General features: G+C 41.5%; 1 protein-coding gene across 5 annotated transcripts in view; it reads right to left on the bottom strand.

Annotated features, from left to right (window-relative positions):
• Window positions 1-19603, bottom strand: part of SYNE2 (spectrin repeat containing nuclear envelope protein 2) — a 231822-nt gene that overhangs the window by 147369 nt on the left and 64850 nt on the right. For all 5 annotated transcript variants that reach the window (XM_075614879.1, XM_075614877.1, XM_075614874.1 and 2 more), the window contains exons 21-33: window positions 15601-15774; window positions 13814-13948; window positions 12605-12763; window positions 10291-10508; window positions 8614-8689; window positions 8322-8416; window positions 7310-7421; window positions 6170-6327; window positions 5396-5543; window positions 4107-4717; window positions 3749-3872; window positions 2106-2263; window positions 323-470 (exon numbers count right to left, since the gene is read on the bottom strand). In XM_075614879.1, the coding sequence (XP_075470994.1) occupies window positions 323-470; window positions 2106-2263; window positions 3749-3872; window positions 4107-4717; window positions 5396-5543; window positions 6170-6327; window positions 7310-7421; window positions 8322-8416; window positions 8614-8689; window positions 10291-10508; window positions 12605-12763; window positions 13814-13948; window positions 15601-15774 (2316 nt within the window). The remainder of the gene's footprint in view (window positions 1-322; window positions 471-2105; window positions 2264-3748; window positions 3873-4106; window positions 4718-5395; window positions 5544-6169; window positions 6328-7309; window positions 7422-8321; window positions 8417-8613; window positions 8690-10290; window positions 10509-12604; window positions 12764-13813; window positions 13949-15600; window positions 15775-19603) is intronic.

The following is a 19603-nucleotide window of genomic DNA, read 5'->3' as shown; positions in this document are numbered from 1 at the left end:
CTTGAAAATGAGAGGTAACTCTCAATTTATTACTTCCTCGTAAAACATTTTATAAATAAAATAAATAAATTTAAAACAACTGCAACTACTGAACTCCCCTATGAGGTTCCCACTGAACTAATGCTCTAAAATTCTTGCGGTTGCCAATGTAGAAACTCCAACTGCTCGTTCTTAGTGTGGATTGCACAGCAGTGCAGTTGGTGTTTTCAGCCATTGTGAGCATCTTCAAATTGAGGTTATATTTTCACTAAGATTAATTAAAACGGGGTTCAGTTTATTTTCCCAAACAATTAAAATTGACATCTCAATTAAACCGTCTTACCTTTAGTTCCTGGAAAATGGATTCTATATTTGATAATGTGAACTGTTCCATGTCCTTTTTCTGAGGCTGCTGGTTGGAGTCACACAGTGATACAACTTCTTGTTCAATTGGTAAAAGAAAATTCAATGTGGCTCTCAGAGATTGTATCCTAAATAAAGAGACAAAGTATGATAGTAATAAAATAACATCTAAACAGTGTATAGAGTCGTACAATTCTATAACATATTCCACGATATCAATATACAGCGAGTCCTCGCTTATCGACGGATACCTTATCTGATGCCACATTATACAGTCCGCCGGACGCATTATCCGACGTCGGAGCCGCTTATCCGACGGTCACCGCCGCCGATTAACATGGGACTCACAATCCGACGGTCTGTTAACTGACGGCAGTTTTTTGGGACGCATTCCTTCGGATAAGGACCACCTGTATGTCCCACTGGGTTTTCTACCTTGATAACGTATTCAAATGTATTTATGTGGCATGTCATGTAAAGTATTTAGCATGTTATATGTTGCAAGTTATAATACACTTAACTGGAAAACAGCCACTATTTTAAAATAACCACCTTTTGCAGCATCTGTATGCATGTATATCTTTATTTATATAGCATAACGGCGCCTAGATTAATATCACCTGAGTGATTAACCCTAGATAGTCCAGCCCTCACAGGCCAAGTGAATCCAAGGATGGCTTGCTTGATGGCTCATAACTAGGCTCAAGTTATGCCTGTCTAAAGATCAATGTGTATTGCTTTGTTGTACACCGTCTGAGGCTGGCATATCTTGTATTGGAGATTAAGAGGTACAGATGTAGTAAAGGAGAGAAAGCAGAAGCACATTTGATAGTTCACAAACACCTGCGACAGTTGACTGCCGGCTGAGTGAGTGGTCCAAATGGTCTCCTTTGTTTTCCTTGCCAAGAAAAAAAAAAGTTATGAGCCATTAAGCAAGCCATCCTTGGATTCACTTGGACTGAGAGGGCTGGACTATCTAGGGTTAATCACTCAGGTGATATTAATCTAGGCGCCATTATTTTGTGTTTTTTTGTGATTATGTTGTGACCTATGTGGGTCATTTATATCAGGCTGCCTAGTCCTTTATTTAAGTTTTTTTTGTAAGTATTTTTAGTATTTTGTCACTAATTATATTTAAGCATTAGCGCTTTTAATACACAATTTTCCTTTTTATCTTTTTATTTATATAGCGTCATCTATGTACATAGCGCGTCACAGCAGTAATACATGTGATGTAATAATATAACACATCATGGGAATAAATGCTTCAGACATAAACGTAACATTAGGATAAGGAGTCCCTGCCCTGAAGAGCTTACATTCGAATTGGTAAGTAGGGAGAACGTACAGAGACAGTAGGAGGGTGTTCTGGTAAGTGCGTCTGCAAGGGGGCATCTGTAAACAATAACAGATTTATCTCCTACAACATGCGATGTATGTTGAAGTTATTCTGACTGAGAGCCCATGAAGTGGAGCAGGACTTTGTTACACTAGATATCAGTACGATCTGTACAGTACCTTCTGTACGGCTGGTCAAAGAGAACCATTGTCAGCAGCGAATAAACCGTACAAATGGCTGGCAACTTCTGCAACACTTAAGACATCTAGTTTTGACTTGGACAGTCATGTAAGAGAATGGAAAGATACAGGCGCCTACGGTCCCATCTCCCACACACAGGCAGTTACCTTTGTGCCTATTCACACTAAAGATACGGATTAATACAGCCTACAGATCCCAGGATTTCCCAAACATTGCCCCATACCTGCCAGCGATTTCCTCATCAGCAGTGTGCAGCTCAGATTGGAATGCATTCCTCTTTTCAGATAACGTTGCTTTTTCTGTGTCGTCCATCAGCTTTTCCACCTCACGTGAAGTCGTCTCAAACTGTGTCCAGCAGGAGTTTGCTTGTGCTTGTAAAACCTGAAACGTAAGGCAATCCATAAAACCGTATGAACTATGCTTTTTTTATTTTGTATTCTTATTATTTGCAATTGCTCTGCTATACAAGATGGAGACAACTGGTTTGTAATTATCTATATTTTGCTTGTTTGTAAACCGGCTATTCCTTATAATTATTTTTTATAATCTGGAGCGAATGTAAAGATGCACAATTGCAATTCATAGAAACTGTTGGCTGGGAAATGGTCGTCAAAGATTCTTCTTGTATGTTGGTGCTAATTTCCATATTTGTTTAGTGGGGATGTAGTTTAGGAATTAGGTACTGTATGTATGTATATATATGTTTTGTCATTTAAGAACATTAAATACTACTTTCTAGTTCTTTCTGGAGGCCCTTTCAGAAATAAAGCTCTTACATGTTATATAAATGCTGATTGTAAAGCACATTTGCTTCTCCATGAGACCAGTGTCATGCTAATCAAATTAAAATGTTATATATATATATACACACATACTTACATACATACATACACACATGCAGATAAATATTCCACTAGTATTATACATTACAGCATGTTGTTGATGTTTTTATAGAAAGCAAAGAGGAGTGGGCAAAGCTTCCTCGCAGAAGGATAAGCGTTTGCACACCGATACATCCAATAATAAAGTATTGATCAAAAGTGAAAACTATACAAGAAAAATTACAGATACCCAAAACCTACTAAAAATATATATAACAAACGGCCAACATCTGAGAAATCCACAACGTTTCAGAAAACAACCCTTTCGTTAGACGAAATGTGTCTGAGAAAAGTCTGTTATCCCGGAAACTTTACGGATTTCTCAGGTACGTCTTATTGGGAAGGAACTTTGCCCCTTCCTTACAATCATTAACATTTGGGCCCAGATCCACATTCCTATGAATGAGAGTAAAGGCATGCGGACGCTTAGCCCCCTTTTGTGGATCTGGGTGTTAGTCTGTTAAGGGGGCAGCACCGGTTTAGTTTACATATTATATATACACTTATTTTTAAATTTATTAAAGAGTGCACCATCAGAGGATAAATGTTTGAATTTTGTTTTTAGAAAAGAGACATTTTTTTTTCTAATTTAAGAACATGAAATACTACATTCTTCTTTTTCTGGCGGTCCTTTCAGTAACAGATCTTACATATTATATGATATATATGATAATATGATTATATTATATATATATATACTTTAATGTAGATTTACTTCACCATGTGACCTGCGTATGTTCTGAGTTATAATATGAACTGCATTTGATTTTTTACTATTACATTACATGTATGGTGGTCACAAGTAGAAAATCAAATCAGGAATACAAAATACACCATGCTTTTTATCAGGCGCAGCCATATAATGACAAGTATTTAAAAGACGTATGTTGCATATAATCATATTTAATGTTTCCATTATACCCAAGGTGAAGGGGCAAACTTTCCCAGCTGACCCCTTTATTTGGGCTTTATTTCTAAGCTGTACCTGTAGTTCTTGAAGTCTCCTTTGAAGTGATGGTACATCTTGTACTTCTCCTGCACTATCAGCAACAAGGTTTTCCCTTGTGCATTGTAAGAACGATTCCAGTTTAGACTTCTCTGCATCATATCTGAACAAAAAACACACACCTGGTGTCTTTAGTATAATCACATTTCAAACGGCATATTTGCATATACTGTATACCAGTGGTAATGGTGGAATGGTTAAGGTGTATGTCTTAAATACATAAGATTGTCAGTTCAATTTCAGCCACTTACGTTTACTATGTGTGTGTAATAATTATTAACATGCTACTATAACACAAACCTATACAAAAAACAAATCTTCAACTAAAACTACCCACCTTAATTGTACAGAACGAATAGTTGGATCCTTTAAACCAATTCTACTAATCTGACCATTTGTAGCTTGAGAACCTTTGCAAAGGTCTTTCTGTCGAGTTGTCAATGTCTCCTGCACCTCCCTTTGCTGCAGATTCTCCAGTTCTTGCAGAACAGCTTGTTGAGCAATTTGTACTTTGTCAGAGAACACAGCAATGAGTTTCTGGCAGGATGTTTCTCCCCCACATTCTGGATCTTCCAGGCAGACCTCCACTGTTTGCAGACTGTCATCAAGCCTTTCAGCCTCCTCCCTCATTCGGGAAATATCCTTCTGTAAGGCTTCAAGATTTGTCTTCTTCTTCTGCAAAGTTGTTCTGTCCATCCCCATAACTGCGCCTTCTACTTCAATGGACTGTTTGGTTGTTACAAGGGAAGACATAAACCCTCCCAAAGCTTTGAGGATAGTCTCTCTGTCTCTCATAGTTTCATTAGTTGCTTCTAATTGCTTTTTATATTGATGCACAATGGACTGGGCTGCTTGGAAATCCACTGGAGCTAAGCATTCGACAACGTCATCGGAAGATTCCAAATTGTCACATTGTTGAATCTGACCTTCAACAGAGCTCTGAACATCCTACAAGAAAGGAGTGAAAAATGCATTTCTTGCTTGAATTAACACATTGTGATATAAACTATAAATAAGCAAAACCGCACAGGTGGAAGAGGATTAAGGCTCATTGAATTTGGAAGCCAGTAAAAAAAATAAACTCCATTATTACTTCCTAATGCATTGTTATTCTTATGTTACCAATTGACAAAATCCAACTGTTGGTTGTTAGTCTGGGTAAGGCTGAGATTATACAGCTTGCGCTCCCACGCGCATAGCCTGCCGCACTCCTGCAGCCCCAGCGATCTGTGAATATGGCTGAAGGAGATTGGGGAGACGATCTGGAGGCGTGGCGGACGTGTCACGAAGCTTGTTCGCCCTCATTGGCTGAACCAGCTCACGTGACTCCAACGTCACGCGGCAACGCTTGAAAAGACACAAAATGATGCCTCTTCAAATCGCACTCCGTCGTGCGCGTATGGAGCGGGCTCATTGGAATTAGTCAATTTGAGGTTGGTGCGTGATCGCAGGCTGTATAATCTCAGCCTTACACAGCAGTGTGGTTGATGCCTTCAGGCACTGTGAGCATCGTCAAACTAAGGTTACTTTAGGTGTTATTTTCTCCGAGAATAATTACAACAGGGTTCAGTTTATTTTCCCATTTCTCAAACAATATAAATCTATTCCTCAATTAAACCGTCTTACCTTTAGTTCCTGGAAAATGGATTCTATATTTGATAATGTGAACCGTTCCATGTCCTTTTTCTGAGGCTGCTGGTTGGAGTCACACAGCGATACAACTTCTTGTTCAATTGGTAAAAGAAAATTCAATGTGGCTTTCAGAGATTGTATCCTAAACCAGGAGACACAGTATGATGGTAATAAAATAACTTATCTGAAAAATATGAGTCTACCCTCATACAAATCTATACCATATTGCAGGTTACTATATGTCCCACTATGTTTTCTACCTTGATAATACCTTATTCAAATATATGTTGCGTCATGATATAATGCATTCAACAATTTATGTTGCAAATGACAAACTCAAGCAATACACTTTACTGAAAGAGACACTATTTTAAAATACCCATCTTTTACAGCATCTGTAAACAATAACCAATGCATGATCTCCAACAACATGCTACTGTATGTATGCCAAAGTCATGCTGATTGAGAGCCCATGAAGTGGAGCAGGACTTTGTTACACTAGACATCAGTATGATCTGTACAGTACCTTCTGTACGGCTGGTCAAAGAGAACCATTGTCAGCAGCGAATAAACCGTACAAATGGCTGGCAACTTCTACAACACTTAAGACGTCTAGCTTTGACTTGTACAGTTCTTGTTAGAGAATGGAAAACCCGCCTAAAGTTCCAACTCCCACACACAGGCAGTTTACATCCGTGAATATTCAAACTAAAGATACGGATGAACACAGCCTACAGATCCCAGGATTTCCCAAACATTGCCCCATACCTGCCAGCGATTTCCTCATCAGCGGTGTGCAGCTCAGATTGGAATGCATTCCTCTTTTCAGATAACGTTGCTTTTTCTGTGTCGTCCATCAGCTTTTCCACCTCACGTGAAGTCGTCTCAAACTGTGTCCAGCAGGAGTTTGCTTGTGCTTGTAAAACCTGAAACGTAAGGCAATTCATAGAACCGGGGAGAGTGTTAGGAGAGAAGGAGAGGGAGAGAGCGTAAGAGGGTTGCAGATTCCCCCCCCCCCAGTTTGCGCACCCCTGTTTTAATCTACCGATTGAGCCGTTCTCCCGTGCTCAATCTGAGAGGATCCTACTTCTTAGGGTGTGCAATATGGCCGCCTGTTTTTAAAGAGGCAGTGCTGTGGCTTCCTAAATGGCTGCCATAGCAACCCAAGGTAGAAAAGTCCATTTAGAAATTCTGGGGCTCAAGAGTATTCAAACAAAAGGGGAGAGATTGCTGGTCTCACCCCTAAAAATGCTAAATATATGTTTTAATATAGTGTTTTTTTCACTTGTCTATAGCAACCCAAGGAAGCTAAATACATTAAAAAGGACAGAGTGAAAAAATTAAATTACAAAAAAATGCAGTATTATCTACACTACTGATTTTAAAAACACACAGGCGTTTGAATGAAATGCTGCTATATATATATATATATATATATATTGTATGTATATATTATGTATGTATGTATATATATATGTATGTATGTATATATCTATTCTATTTTTGAGGATTGCACACCCAGATGATAATCGTATAATTATTTGTGTTTTGTCATTTAAGAACATTAAATACTACTTTCATGTTCTTTCTGGAGGCCCTTTCAGAAACAAAGCTCTTACATGTTATATAAATGCTGATTGTAAAGCACATTTGCTTCACATGTGACCAGTGTTCGTTCTGAGTCATGCTAATTCAATTACAATTTTCTTTCATTACATTATACGTAGGGTTGTCATAAGTAGAAAACCAGGACATAAATACAAATGTGCACCGGAAATTCAATCAGGCGCAGCCATATAATGGCAAGTGTTTAATAAACGCAGGTCACATGTAATCACATTTAATGTTTCCATTAAACCCAAGGGGCAAACGTCCCCAGCAGACCCCTCTCTTTGTGCTTTGCTGTACCTGTAGTTCTTGAAGTTTGCTTTGCAGTGATGGTACATCTTGTGTATCAGCAACAAATGTGTCTCTTGTGCATTCTAAGCAAGATTCCAGATTTGACTTCACTGCATCATATCTGAATTAAAAAACACACCCACACTTGGTGACTTCAGCATAAATACATTTCAAACCCGATATTCATGTATATGGCAGTGGCAATGGTGGAATGGTACTCCCCTCCCCCTCCATCCCCACTGGGACCTGCTGTGTGGCTGGACCAATCCCCACTCTATGTAACCCCCCCCCCCCCCCAAAAAAAACCTTAATGGCTTCAGCTGCCAGGCAGAGCCCTACTCTAACCAGAGCCGCACCGTATCCTACAATAAACAGCCACCTCACCTTCTTGTTTCACCATTGTCCCTCATTCCATCTACATTATAAGCTCTCACGAGCAGGGCCCTCGTTATCTCTTCGTATCCGTGTGCCCTCACCTGTATGTAGCTGTTTATGTGCTATACATAACTCTGTACCCCCCATTGTACCGCACTGCGGAATATGTTGGCGCTTCACAAATAAATAAGAACGGTTAAGGCAGGGGTGCCCGTACTGGAGGGCGCGGCGGATTACAGAGGCCCCGCGTTTCCCCGAAGGCATTTAAATGTAATGCAGAGGAACGCGCGAGGCCTCCGTAACTTGCCATGGCAACCCGGGTCACGTGATGTCACAGTGCCATGGCAACGTGATGTCACGTGACCCCCACGGCACCATTTGACGCTGGAGTCGAGCAGAAGGGGGCGCGAGCAGACGGGGGCACAGGGAGAACAGTTGGCGCACCCCTGGGTTAAAGGTGTAGGTCTCATGGGTTCCTTTACAGCCAGTGTGTGTTCTTGTACAAATGATATTATGTTCTTGCATTACCCACCGTTCGGTAACCATATGTATCCTTGCAGAGATGTGAGGCCACAGTTCTGACTGCATCATTTTAAAGCCAAATGAAATTGAAATGTGCTATTTTATTTAAAGATCTTATAATTACCTGTCTAACAGCATCACTAAAGTCAAACCATTCACTTCATTAGCTTTACATAGGAAACTTCCTCCATTCTGGGGTCCCCCAGCAATCTCAGAAATCTAAAAACACAAAAGATATGTTAAAAAAAAAAAACAGGGTTTTTTCTATAAAGCAAAAAAATCGCAGATTTTGCAAAGCATTTCCCTCCCTCCACCAATGAAATAGCAGAACCAAAACAAGTTAAACAAGGAACTGAAATGCTTTCCTGTAACATAGGAAGACGCTAGAATGATATGCAAGAGAAGAACAAGAATACCTCTGGTGAAGAGGATACACCATTAGACTTGCAAATATCTTTTTTCATCCCAATTTCAGAAGCAGTCAAAGCAATTCTGCAAAAGGAAACATTACATTACAATTTGTGCCCATCTGACACATTAATGAAATACATGGTATTCAATGGAAAAAAACATGACAGGGAGAGAGCTCTATCCAGAAAGACAAGTGAAGGGTCGGTATTTAGTTGCAACGTACAGGAAATGATGGTTGAAACAATTCATTGCTGAAACACGGCAGTTCCCAGCAAAGCTCCAAGACCCCGATTCAATGAAGTCCGAAAACATGTGTCGCCAAAATGTTCACAAAAAGGCAAACTTGTATGTAAATGAATATATCCAAAAGACACTGTTTACGGTCCCAAGGTTCAACAAGGAATCCGGCCGTTCCTTCCTCTTACTGTGCACCTCACGTCTGGAACAACCTACCAGAGCCTCTCAAACCTGCCACCAGTCGACGTTCTTTCAAGACTTCAGCTGGCTCACATTTTAATTTTGTCTGCAACATTTACATACCCCCATATCATATCTCTAACTGTCCATGAAATCTCTTTAAATATAATGTATCACCCTGTTTATTTCATGTAACCATGTACTGTCATCATAACTCTGTGCCCAGGACATACTTGGAAACAAGAGATAACTCAAAGTATTACTTCCTGGTAAAACATTTTTATAAAATTTATTTTTAATCTATTCATATTAATTTAATCTATTCATTTTTTAATCTATAATATAAACAAAAGAGAGCGCAAGCTCCATAGCGCAGATCAATATAAAACGGGTTATAATAAAGGTGAATAAAAATGGCCACTCACGATGGTAGGTAGGACATAAGCAAGAGGACTATTGATCTGGGAGCCAGTGATTTCTGAACGCATCCTGGAGCTATCTTACAGCGGCGGAACCTTGAATGGTAATCTACTTTTTTGGGAGACCAGCTTTGATGGGACACTCGATTGCGTTCTGAAAATAAGTACGTCAACGCTTGGACGTGGAGTCCCGTTCCCGTTGGATTCCCCGCTGCCCATACCACTCGTGGCTCTCTGTTCATGTTCTACTTGCTTATGTCCTAGCTACCATCGTGAGTGGCCATTTTGATTCCCCTTGATCAAAACCCATTTTATAATGATCTGTGCTATGGAACTTGCGCTCTCCTTTTTTATTTTAAGGTCATTGAGGAGGTGATTGTATCCTGTGGAGAGCTGCACGGAGTCCCAGCAGTTTTTTTAGTTATTTTACCCATTTTTCTATTGTTCTTGGCATATTGTCTTCCTTATGTGTTTTCCTTGTGTCTCTTTCCCTCTCCCTTCTTTCCTTGTGTCACATTTGTTCCTGTCGGTCCCTGTCCGCAGCTTCGCTTGCTTTAGCAATAAGGTTTATTATTAGTGGGTTTTTTTTCCACTGCTTGGCCTTTTTGCATCATCTGATTATAGGCGCTGTAATCTTTCTTTGTTTAATAAAGATATATATATATATATTTATATATATATGTCACTTGTGAGCACATTCACATCTCAGATGGGTTTGCAAACCTGTTTTTCCCCATTATCTTTTAGCACAGGGGTGTGCAAACTGGGGGGCGCAAGATTTTCTGGGGAAGGGGAGTGTGTAAGTATCTTTTTTTATCCCTCACTGCATAAAAAGTGAATACTTACGCTTTCCTAAACGCTTTACTTTGTCCTCTACGAGACAGTAAATTCGTATACATATCCGCTGCACGTTTGTCAAGTTCTTGCTTCTTTATTGTACACTCTGCAATTAAAGTGTGGGTTTCTGCGTGGCCTCGGTGTGTACTGGACGTATCACACAGCCACTTCATCGCTTGCAAGCACCTGTGCAGCTCACCTGCACAGCCCTCCTCGCAGAAAAAGATCTGCACAAGTGAAACACACGTGTAAAACTACTGTACTCTTTAAAACGTCTTAAACATGCTTCCTATCATTTCAAATCTTAACTTGGATATTCTGTGACTAAGTGGAACTCCGCTGAATGTATTCTGGGGCCGCTTGGTAAAACATCAAAATATTAAACTTCACGAGAACAAGTTTGATTTGTTAATTTCAACAAATCTCAGCATCAGTGTCAAAAAAAGCCCTATACTTTTTAAGGGGTGTATTAGTTGTATACATTACATCAGTGTCAATGTCACCATTCATAGGTGCATAATGAAATATATGGGGAGGAGAAGGGGAGGGAGTACCATCATTCTAAATACATTGGATCGTGTTTTAATACAGGGGTGGCCAATTCCAGTTCTAAAGAGCCACCAACAGGCCAAGTATTGGGGATATCTCTGCTTCAGCACAGCTGGCTCAATCAGTGGCTCAGTCAGCTGTGCTGAAGCAGGGATATCCTTAAAACCCGATCTGTTTGTGGCCCTTGAGGACAGGGATGCCACTTTCTACTGAAGGCCAACCCGGAGAATTATTTTGTTAAATGCCGCGCTTACCTTCAGCGGCGTGGCCCGGCATCTTGCCCCTGCAACCATTCTCAATATGGCCACGCGGCGTCACATGGCGCCGCATTGTCATGACAATGGGGCATCATGACTTTACGTCGCGTCCTGTTGTCATGGCAATGGACATCACGCGACTACGTCACATAGCGTTCCCGTTGTCATGGCAACGCGGCGCCATTTAATGCCGCACAGCCATACTGAGACCAGTTGCAGGGTGAAGATGCCGGAGCACGCCGGGAGACGCTGCCCACTAAGGGTTGCCGCCACCCAGAGGTTTACTAGGTACACCCGTAGCCCGGAGATACGAGCCCAAAACCCGTAGTCTCCAGGTGAAACCCGGAGTGGTGACACCCCTGCTTGAGGACTGCAGGTGGCCACCCCTGTGTTAGTATTAAAACACAAGAGATGAATGGATCTTCTATGTACAACGATTGCAGGCCACATCGCACCTTTGAGATATTGTGCATTCATACAGGACCGCATCGATCATGTTATATGTGATTTACAGAAAAAGGTACGTGATCAATAAACGATAAAATAATGAAATCATACAAAAACAGAACCGTGTCTCATGCGTTTCAGAGCCATGGTACTCCGAACTCCAACAAAAAGAACGTACTGTAAAGTGCCGTGTACATGGGTGGCACTATGTAAATAAAAATATACATATATGTACAGCTTAACCCCATTATAGCGCGGTCCTCAGGGGCCACCCGCAACCACCGCGTTATAAACGGGGCCGCGGGAAAAAGGTGGCCGCCAAATTTTTTTTGTGGTGGTGGTACCGTGTCCGCCGGAGGGGGAAAGCTGAGAACTCTCCCAGCGTTCCCAGACCCGGTGGAGCAGCGGCAACAGCACACAGCACTTACCCGGCATCTGGCAGCTCTTCTCCCTGTCTCTGCTTCCTGCTTCTCAGTGTGCTGAGTGTGTGCAGTGTGCTGTGAGTGTGTGCAGTGTGCTGTGAGTGTGTGCAGTGTGCTGTGAGTGTGTGCAGTGTGCTGTGAGTGTGTGCTATGAGTGAATGCAGTGTGCTGTGCAGTGTGCTGTGTGTGTGTCAGTGTGTGTCAGTGTGTGTGCAGTGTGCTGTGAGTGTGTGTGTGTGCAGTGTGCTGTGAGTGTGTGTGTGCAGTGTGCTGTGAGTGTGTGTGTGCAGTGTGCTGTGAGTGTGTGTGTGAAGTGTGCTGTGAGTGTATGCAGTGTGCTGTGAGTGTATGTAGTGTGCTGTGAGTGTGTGCAGTGTGCTGTGAGTGTGTGCAGTGTGCTGTGAGTGTGTGCAGTGTGCAGTGTGCAGTGTGCAGTGTGCAGTGTGCAGTGTGCAGTGTGCAGTGTGCAGTGTGCAGTGAGTGTGTGGAAAAAAAAACTTTAAATTGTTTTTTTTATTTTTTTTTAATTCAGGGTCCACGCTCAAATAGCGTTTTAAGCGGATCGCGCTATAACGGGGTTCAGCTGTATCTATTATAATTAATCTTTGCCAAATACACAATGAAATGGGAACATCTAGTTTGCAGTACCTTATGTTCTTTGATAAGTTTCTCATTGTCCTCAACACCAACAAGTTCCTTCCCCTTATTGATCTGCTTCTCAAGTTTGCAGAACAGCTCCTTACATTTATTTTTTTCAATGTGCATTTTTAATTGAAACACGTACGACTCCAATTCATCGTGAATGGCCTGCGGTGAGGAAAATCAAAGTCCGCTCATTCACAGAACTCAAACTCCTTCTATCAAACCACTTCAGAGAAACTTACACCGCTCGTGCAACCATCAGCACCACTCTGCTTTTGAAAGCCAAGATATTTTGTGCCCACCACTTACTTGTAACCAACTCCTGTGCAGCACCTCTGGCAGTGAAGGGGTTAAAGAGGGACGACGGAGCAGGGATGTGCAACCCCAGTCCTCAAGGGCCACCAACAGGTCAGGTTTTCCAGATATCCCTGCTCCAGCACAGGTGGCTCAATCCAATCCCTGCTTTAGCACAGGTGGCTCAGTCTTTCACTGCGCCACCTGTGCTGAAGCAGGGATATCCTTAAAACTTGACCTGTTGGTGGCCCTTGAGGACTGGAGTTAGCCACTACTGACAGAGTGTAATTCTATCTTGAAAATCCTTCCGACAACATAGCATATAGGATATCTCCCTTAATGGTAAAGATGCTGGTCACTTATCTGGGCATTTCAGTCTACGTGCGTGTGCTAGCTTCTTTTAACCGCTGCGCCGTCACATCAATATAAAATAAAAATCATTCATGTATCATTTTTCCAGAGCAAAAAGTGGTCTTGGTTCTTGACCCCTTACATACAAGGTCAAGTAAAATGTTCATTTCCAGATGAACTTTTCCCACATGTGTTGGCGCGCAAGGGGTTATGAACCCCAGTCCTCAAGAACCCCCAACAGGTCAGATTTTAAGGATATCCCAGCTTCAGCACAGGTGGCTCAATTAGGGGCTCAGTTGAAGGGGGACTGATGGAGCCATCTGTGCTGAAGCTGGGATATCCTTAAAACCTGACCGGTAGGGGGGTCTTCCGGACTGAAGTTAAGAACTCCTGTGTTAGTGACATCATTATGCCCTGGAGAAAGTATCGGTAAATCAGCAAGGGAAGGTAATTGGGAATGTATAACCACAAACATTAGAATAACTGACCCTTTAAAACACACAAAGATTATCCAAGTTTAGGCTACTATTCTGGAAACCCGGCCTGGTAAAACCCACAATGAACTCTCACCTTCCATGTCGTGCGAAGCTCTGAGCTCCCTTGCTCCACAGCAGACTTTTCGTTAGCAGGTGCAATACTTTTCATTCGATCTGCTGCTTTCAAAAACTGGTCAAGACTTTCACTGTCAAAACCACTCAGAGTTTTCTTAAAAGTAAAAAATAAATAAATAAATAAAATAAAAAATACTGCAGATCAATATGCTCTTAAACTGAAATCATTTGCAAATCTGTATTATTTCCATAAGTAAATACTTTTTGGGCTACAATGCCTGCAGCACAACAAAAAAAAAACGTTAAACTCAGAACTACCCTAAAACAAAATATGAAAAGACTTAAAGCTGCAGGCCAAATATCCTACATGTGCTTTTTTCTTTTAATAAATCAGTTCTGTACTATGAGAAATACTTGTAGCAATTACAAAAAAAAAAACTCTGAAAGACATTTTGTATGTCTTATAATGTAACAAACATTTTTTGTTTCTCTAGCAACCATTTACAAAGTCACACCCCCTTCCTGTTCTGAAACAGGCTCCGATACACCTCTTTTTGAGCCCTGCGCTCTCTCTAGCAGTGCACCAATTGTATCCAGCGACTGTCTAGTCACATGATCTTCCACATAGAACTTGGCTTCTTTGGTCCTTCTCTGCTGCTCTGACAGCCATTTAGCGAACCCTTAGCTGAATCTTCACCGAACGAGCACAGGAGAAAACGGATCAGCAGCTTAGCTAAGTACTTATCATTGTGTGAATTGTATCGATGCACATATTAAAGGTAAATAAAAATGGCAGCTTGGACTGCTGCTATAAGATGGAAGGAGATGATGTTGTACATTCAATTTAAACTCTATAGATTTCATATTGTAGATACCTAAAATGCATATACTTTAAATAATAAGAGATTACAGCAATGCAACATGGACACAATTTGGTGTTCATAAGAAAAAAAGTGTTTTAATTTGGGTAGGATGTCTTGCACAAGATATTTAAGAAACCTGGATCATTTCTAAATCCTTGCTAAACATTTGACTTCTCTGGGACTGCACTGGCACCCAGGAAGGAGTTTCCCAGCTAATTCCAGACTTCTTACTCTAGCAGAGCACAAATCAAAAGAACGACAAGTTAGTGAATCCTTCAGTACTGGGCCAAAGATCTAGAACCTTTCTGAAGCAACACTGCAAAATATATCTGTGCAACATTAGCAATGAGGGCAAAACATACAAGCTTTGAGAATGTGAAAACCTAGAGAGGTAGTCCTGTCTGGAAAGAGGTTAAATGCCAATGCTATTTTCTTTTTGATTAAATCTCTTTAGCAACTGACACTCTGGTAATAAGGCTGCGTCCATAGAAGGACAAGCAGCGCTGAGGCGTACGGACGCTCCGCACTGAGCCCCTGAATCCTCAATGAGGATGCCTTGAGAGGGGGCTCACGCGAGCGTCTGCAGGCTTGCTCAGGCTTTGGAGTTTTCAGCCAAGCGCCAAGCTGTTTTTCAGCGCGCTGTCGGCTGAAAACATCCAATCAGCCTTAAGCAGCGTCAACGTCACAGCGCCGTGACGTCGGCGCCGTGACATTGACGTCAGTGCGTCGCGGGCGATTGGCCCAGCGACGTCACTGCCCCGCCTCCAACCACCTCCCCCTGGCTCCCTTCGCGCATGCTGGCTCGCCTGCAAGTCCGTGCAATCGCGCTGACTGAAGCAGGCGAACCTCAGCGTTAGCGCGCCTCCGCTCTCCCCACCCCTCTATGGCCAAATCGCAAAACACAAAACTTTATCTCACGTGAGCAGAAATAAAAACCACCAACCTCATACTGTGAAATAAACTCATCGGGGCTGACTTTCTGTCCAAGAAGATGCATTGCGTTTGCTATGTATGTTTCCAATTTGCTCTTTGAACTCTTAAAATGATCCTTTATGTCGCTTTCAGACAAACAGGGATCTGCAGGGTGCAGGGTAGAGCCTAGTTTATACAGTATCGTCTGGAAAAAAAAAAGCATATTCAATTATTATTATTTAAAAATTTAAAAAATACTGGGTTCAGGGACAGCTGGGAGAGTTTCCCAGCTCTCCCCCTCCAGAGGACGTGGAACTCCTGATCGCGGCAGCCATTTTTTTAGGCGATCCCGGTTATAACGCAGTCTCATTCTGTGGGCCCCAAGCACTGCGTTATAACACACACTACTATATATATATATATATATATATATATATATATATATATATATATATATATATATATATAATCTTAAAACACCGAGAGACGGTTGCATGAATACATATTTATGCAACTGTTCGGGACACTTAGCAGTGGCCTAAACAGAGATCGAAATTTTATGAGTCATTACTGACACAAGTGAACTCTCTTCCCATGAGCGCTATAGGCCATGTCTGTACATACTGTGCTATATGTATGCACACACAGCTGTCTCTCACACATACTTATCCTTGTTTTTCCATCCCTATACACCAATAGGGACCACATAGTATCCACACACACTTTTAGTTATGCTACTAACTCTCACATTTCCACACCCACCCACACCATTTATATCCGCTCCCACTCCACACACACCTTTTGTAAAGCACTGTATATACTGTGGGCTCTCCATTCATGTTAATTCACACTGATACACATACACACTCTTTCATCACTTGCTTTCAGGAACCTTTTGACACCTCCAGCCATAAAACACATCCACACCGGGGGAAGGACCAGCACAGATAACATTCCAATAGACACTGTTTATAGTATAGCTTTTGCTTGCTTCATTCATTGTAACATCGCCGGTAGAAGAAATCAGTGTATCTCGAAAGCTTGCACAAATAAAAGCATTTCGTTAGCCACAGAACGGTATCATCTATTTATTTTTTGATTATATATATATATATATATAATCATGGAAATAGCCGTGAAACCTTTTTTATTTGGACTAACAATTTATGTCATAGGACAAGCTTTCGAGAGTTTTTCTCTTCCTCGGGTCAGCAATACTGATTAAAAGGAATCTATGGCTAAAACAGAGGTTAGGAAAGCAGAAAAAAACAAATGTAGATAAGGTGGGGTGAGAAAGGGATGTCTGTAGATAAGGTGGGGTGAAAAAGGGATGTCTGTAGATAAGGTGGGGTGAGAAAGGGATGTCTGTAGATAAGGTGGCGTGAGAAAGGGATGTCTGTAGATAAGGTGGAGTGAGAAAGGGATGTCTGTAGATAAGGTGGGGTGAGAAAGGGATGTCTGTAGATAAGGTGGGGTGAGAAAGGGATGCCTGTAGATAAGGTGGGGTGAGAAAGCGATGTCTGTAGATAATGGAAGGGTAATCAAACTGTGACAAGGACCTGAGGAAGCGAGGAGAACTCTCGAAAGCTTGTCCTATAACACCAATTGTTAGTCCAAATAAAAAAAGGTATCACCTAATACTGAAGTACTCATTTATTCTGCAATATATATCTATATGTCTGGACAAACACAATACAATATATACTAAATATATATATACTAAATACCCTCTATGGCCACCCAGGAAGCGTGACTGAAAAAAAACCCCAATATGCGCAACATAAATATCATAAAGCTGTCTGACATATAACTGGAAAGAAAAGGAACAATGTAGTGCTTCATGAGTTGAAACATAGCATTCAATTGACCATACTGTAACAAAATAGATACATCCTGTAACATTGATACGAGGAATCAAAAGGCACAATGTCAACATACAGTAGAGCGTAAATTCAGAGGACAGAGCAGACAAAAGAACACAGTTGTGCATTGAGAACAAAAAATAACTGTCAACAGAAAAATAGAACTAAAAGAAGGATAGTGTCAGTCTTCACACGGTTTAGCTCCCTACCCACTTCATCAACCAGCAAAACAAGGTCAAGGGAGCACTTCAAATAGCACACCAGTGCCTGCACATATTAGGTAGAGTATGTTTGGGGTATTAGGATATTTTTTATCTGGAATCCACGAGGGATGTGCTTCTCTTTGTAGTACTCCGAGAAGGAGATGCCATGCAAATGCTGGTCAATTTTTCTCTTCTTTAGATACAGCGACTGCACGATGAGATGGGACTATCGACGGAATGTCCCATGGAGACGACAATGGCTGTGTAGAAGCATTGTGAGGTCGAGGTAGACTTTAGCCATCTTTGATAAGCGACTGGTGCAAAGACGGGTCTTTACCCTCTTTTCCTTTAAGTGCCCTACAATTGGCCTGCCCAATGAAGGCGGCAATGCTCCTCGGGGAGGTATTGTGAGGTCGGGACACTGCACAGGCATAGGTGATTTCTTAACTGCAAGACATCTCAACGCATCATCACCCAGCAAGGGTTGCGCTACACTATGGCGTACACTATGGAGGCGACAATGCTTCTTACACTACTACTGTGAGACGGGCACAGGCTGTCTAAGGTAGCTACGTGTAAGCATATTGTACAATTAGTTTTGACCGAGGACTTTGGGGCGCTCTTACACACTGCGTTGTGTCTTTTTCTATATGCCGTTGTCTGCCTTTTCGCTTATACAACTCCTTGTGTCCCTATATTTATTTCGTCCTTTCACCGTGAGGATTTGTGGCTCCAGATTGCAGCTTTGGTACCACTGCAACTGTTGCCTTACTTTATATAGGTTTCATCCATCTAACTATCATTTTCTCAGTGCCTTTTTCTGGGGACTCCTATTTTTGTTCTCTGTTCGCTTCGCTGGGCGTTCCTTTGTCAGCTCTGTCCCCTGGATTTACACTCTATGTTGACATTGTGCCTTTCATTCTGATTATCAATGTTGTGTCTCCTCTTTTACATTAAAGTCACTCAGTCGCTATGTTTAAACGCATGAAGATCTATGTTGGTGTTTCCCCATTCCAATGAAATGGCAGGCAGCTTTGTGACATTTATTTTTAGTATATTTGTCTTCTTTTTCCCTTCACGCTTCCCTTCCGGTTTTTACCGTGGTAGCCCAGCAATCGTCCAGCGGTTTGCGGCTGTACCAACAAGCAGCCAGACAGTGTATTTAGTCTTCACTGTTTGTTTTGACAAAGGTTCCTATGGGAACAGATACGCTGCGCGGTTTCACTTTAGCACATTAAGACTGTGGTGGGTGCAAATGTCTTAATATATGGAAATCTTTTGCCTACAACCTGTAGGTGAATATATGAACGGTATAAAGGCCCCACTTCCAGCACCCACTCAGCAAATCTATTGAAAAAAGTCCATATAAATCCAGCATCAGGCGTTGCTGCGGGTGTAGAGTAAGTCCGTCCACCTTCCTAAAAATGTCTGCAGTAAAACACAGCGCAAACACTTTCCATAGTGTAATATGCTTTAATATATCGTTTCAAAAATAGGCATAAGCCAAATCAGTACTCACAATAAAAAGGACTTTAAAATGGACATGTACAATTGTGTTAAATAGCAGAGTCTTAAAACCTCTACAGTATTCTGTCTGTGGTTTTTAAATGCTCCAAAACTCCTATTTTGTCAATTAGTGTTGCCTTACAAGGCTTCCTGCTGTCATCAGGTTCCTCCGTTACTGTGCAATGCCCCCTGCCGGTGACCCCCTTGCCCGACTCCTCCACTTTGCCTGAGGAAGGTCCCTCAATGAGGACCGAAACGTTGGCTGCCTGGTGTTCTTAGAAACTTTATTTTCTACATCTGCGGTGTGCTGCCCCAATTTGTTATCAGGATCCCCCTGGTTTCTACACACATATACATATACATATACATATACATATACACATACATACATACATACATATATATATATATATATATATATATATATATATATATATATACTGGACACCTAACAAGCTCCTAT

The sequence above is a fragment of the Ascaphus truei genome, chromosome 9 (assembly GCF_040206685.1).
Source record: "Ascaphus truei isolate aAscTru1 chromosome 9, aAscTru1.hap1, whole genome shotgun sequence".
In the NCBI taxonomy this organism is placed as follows: Eukaryota; Metazoa; Chordata; class Amphibia; order Anura; family Ascaphidae; genus Ascaphus; species Ascaphus truei.
This window is presented reverse-complemented; position numbering and strand designations above follow the sequence as displayed.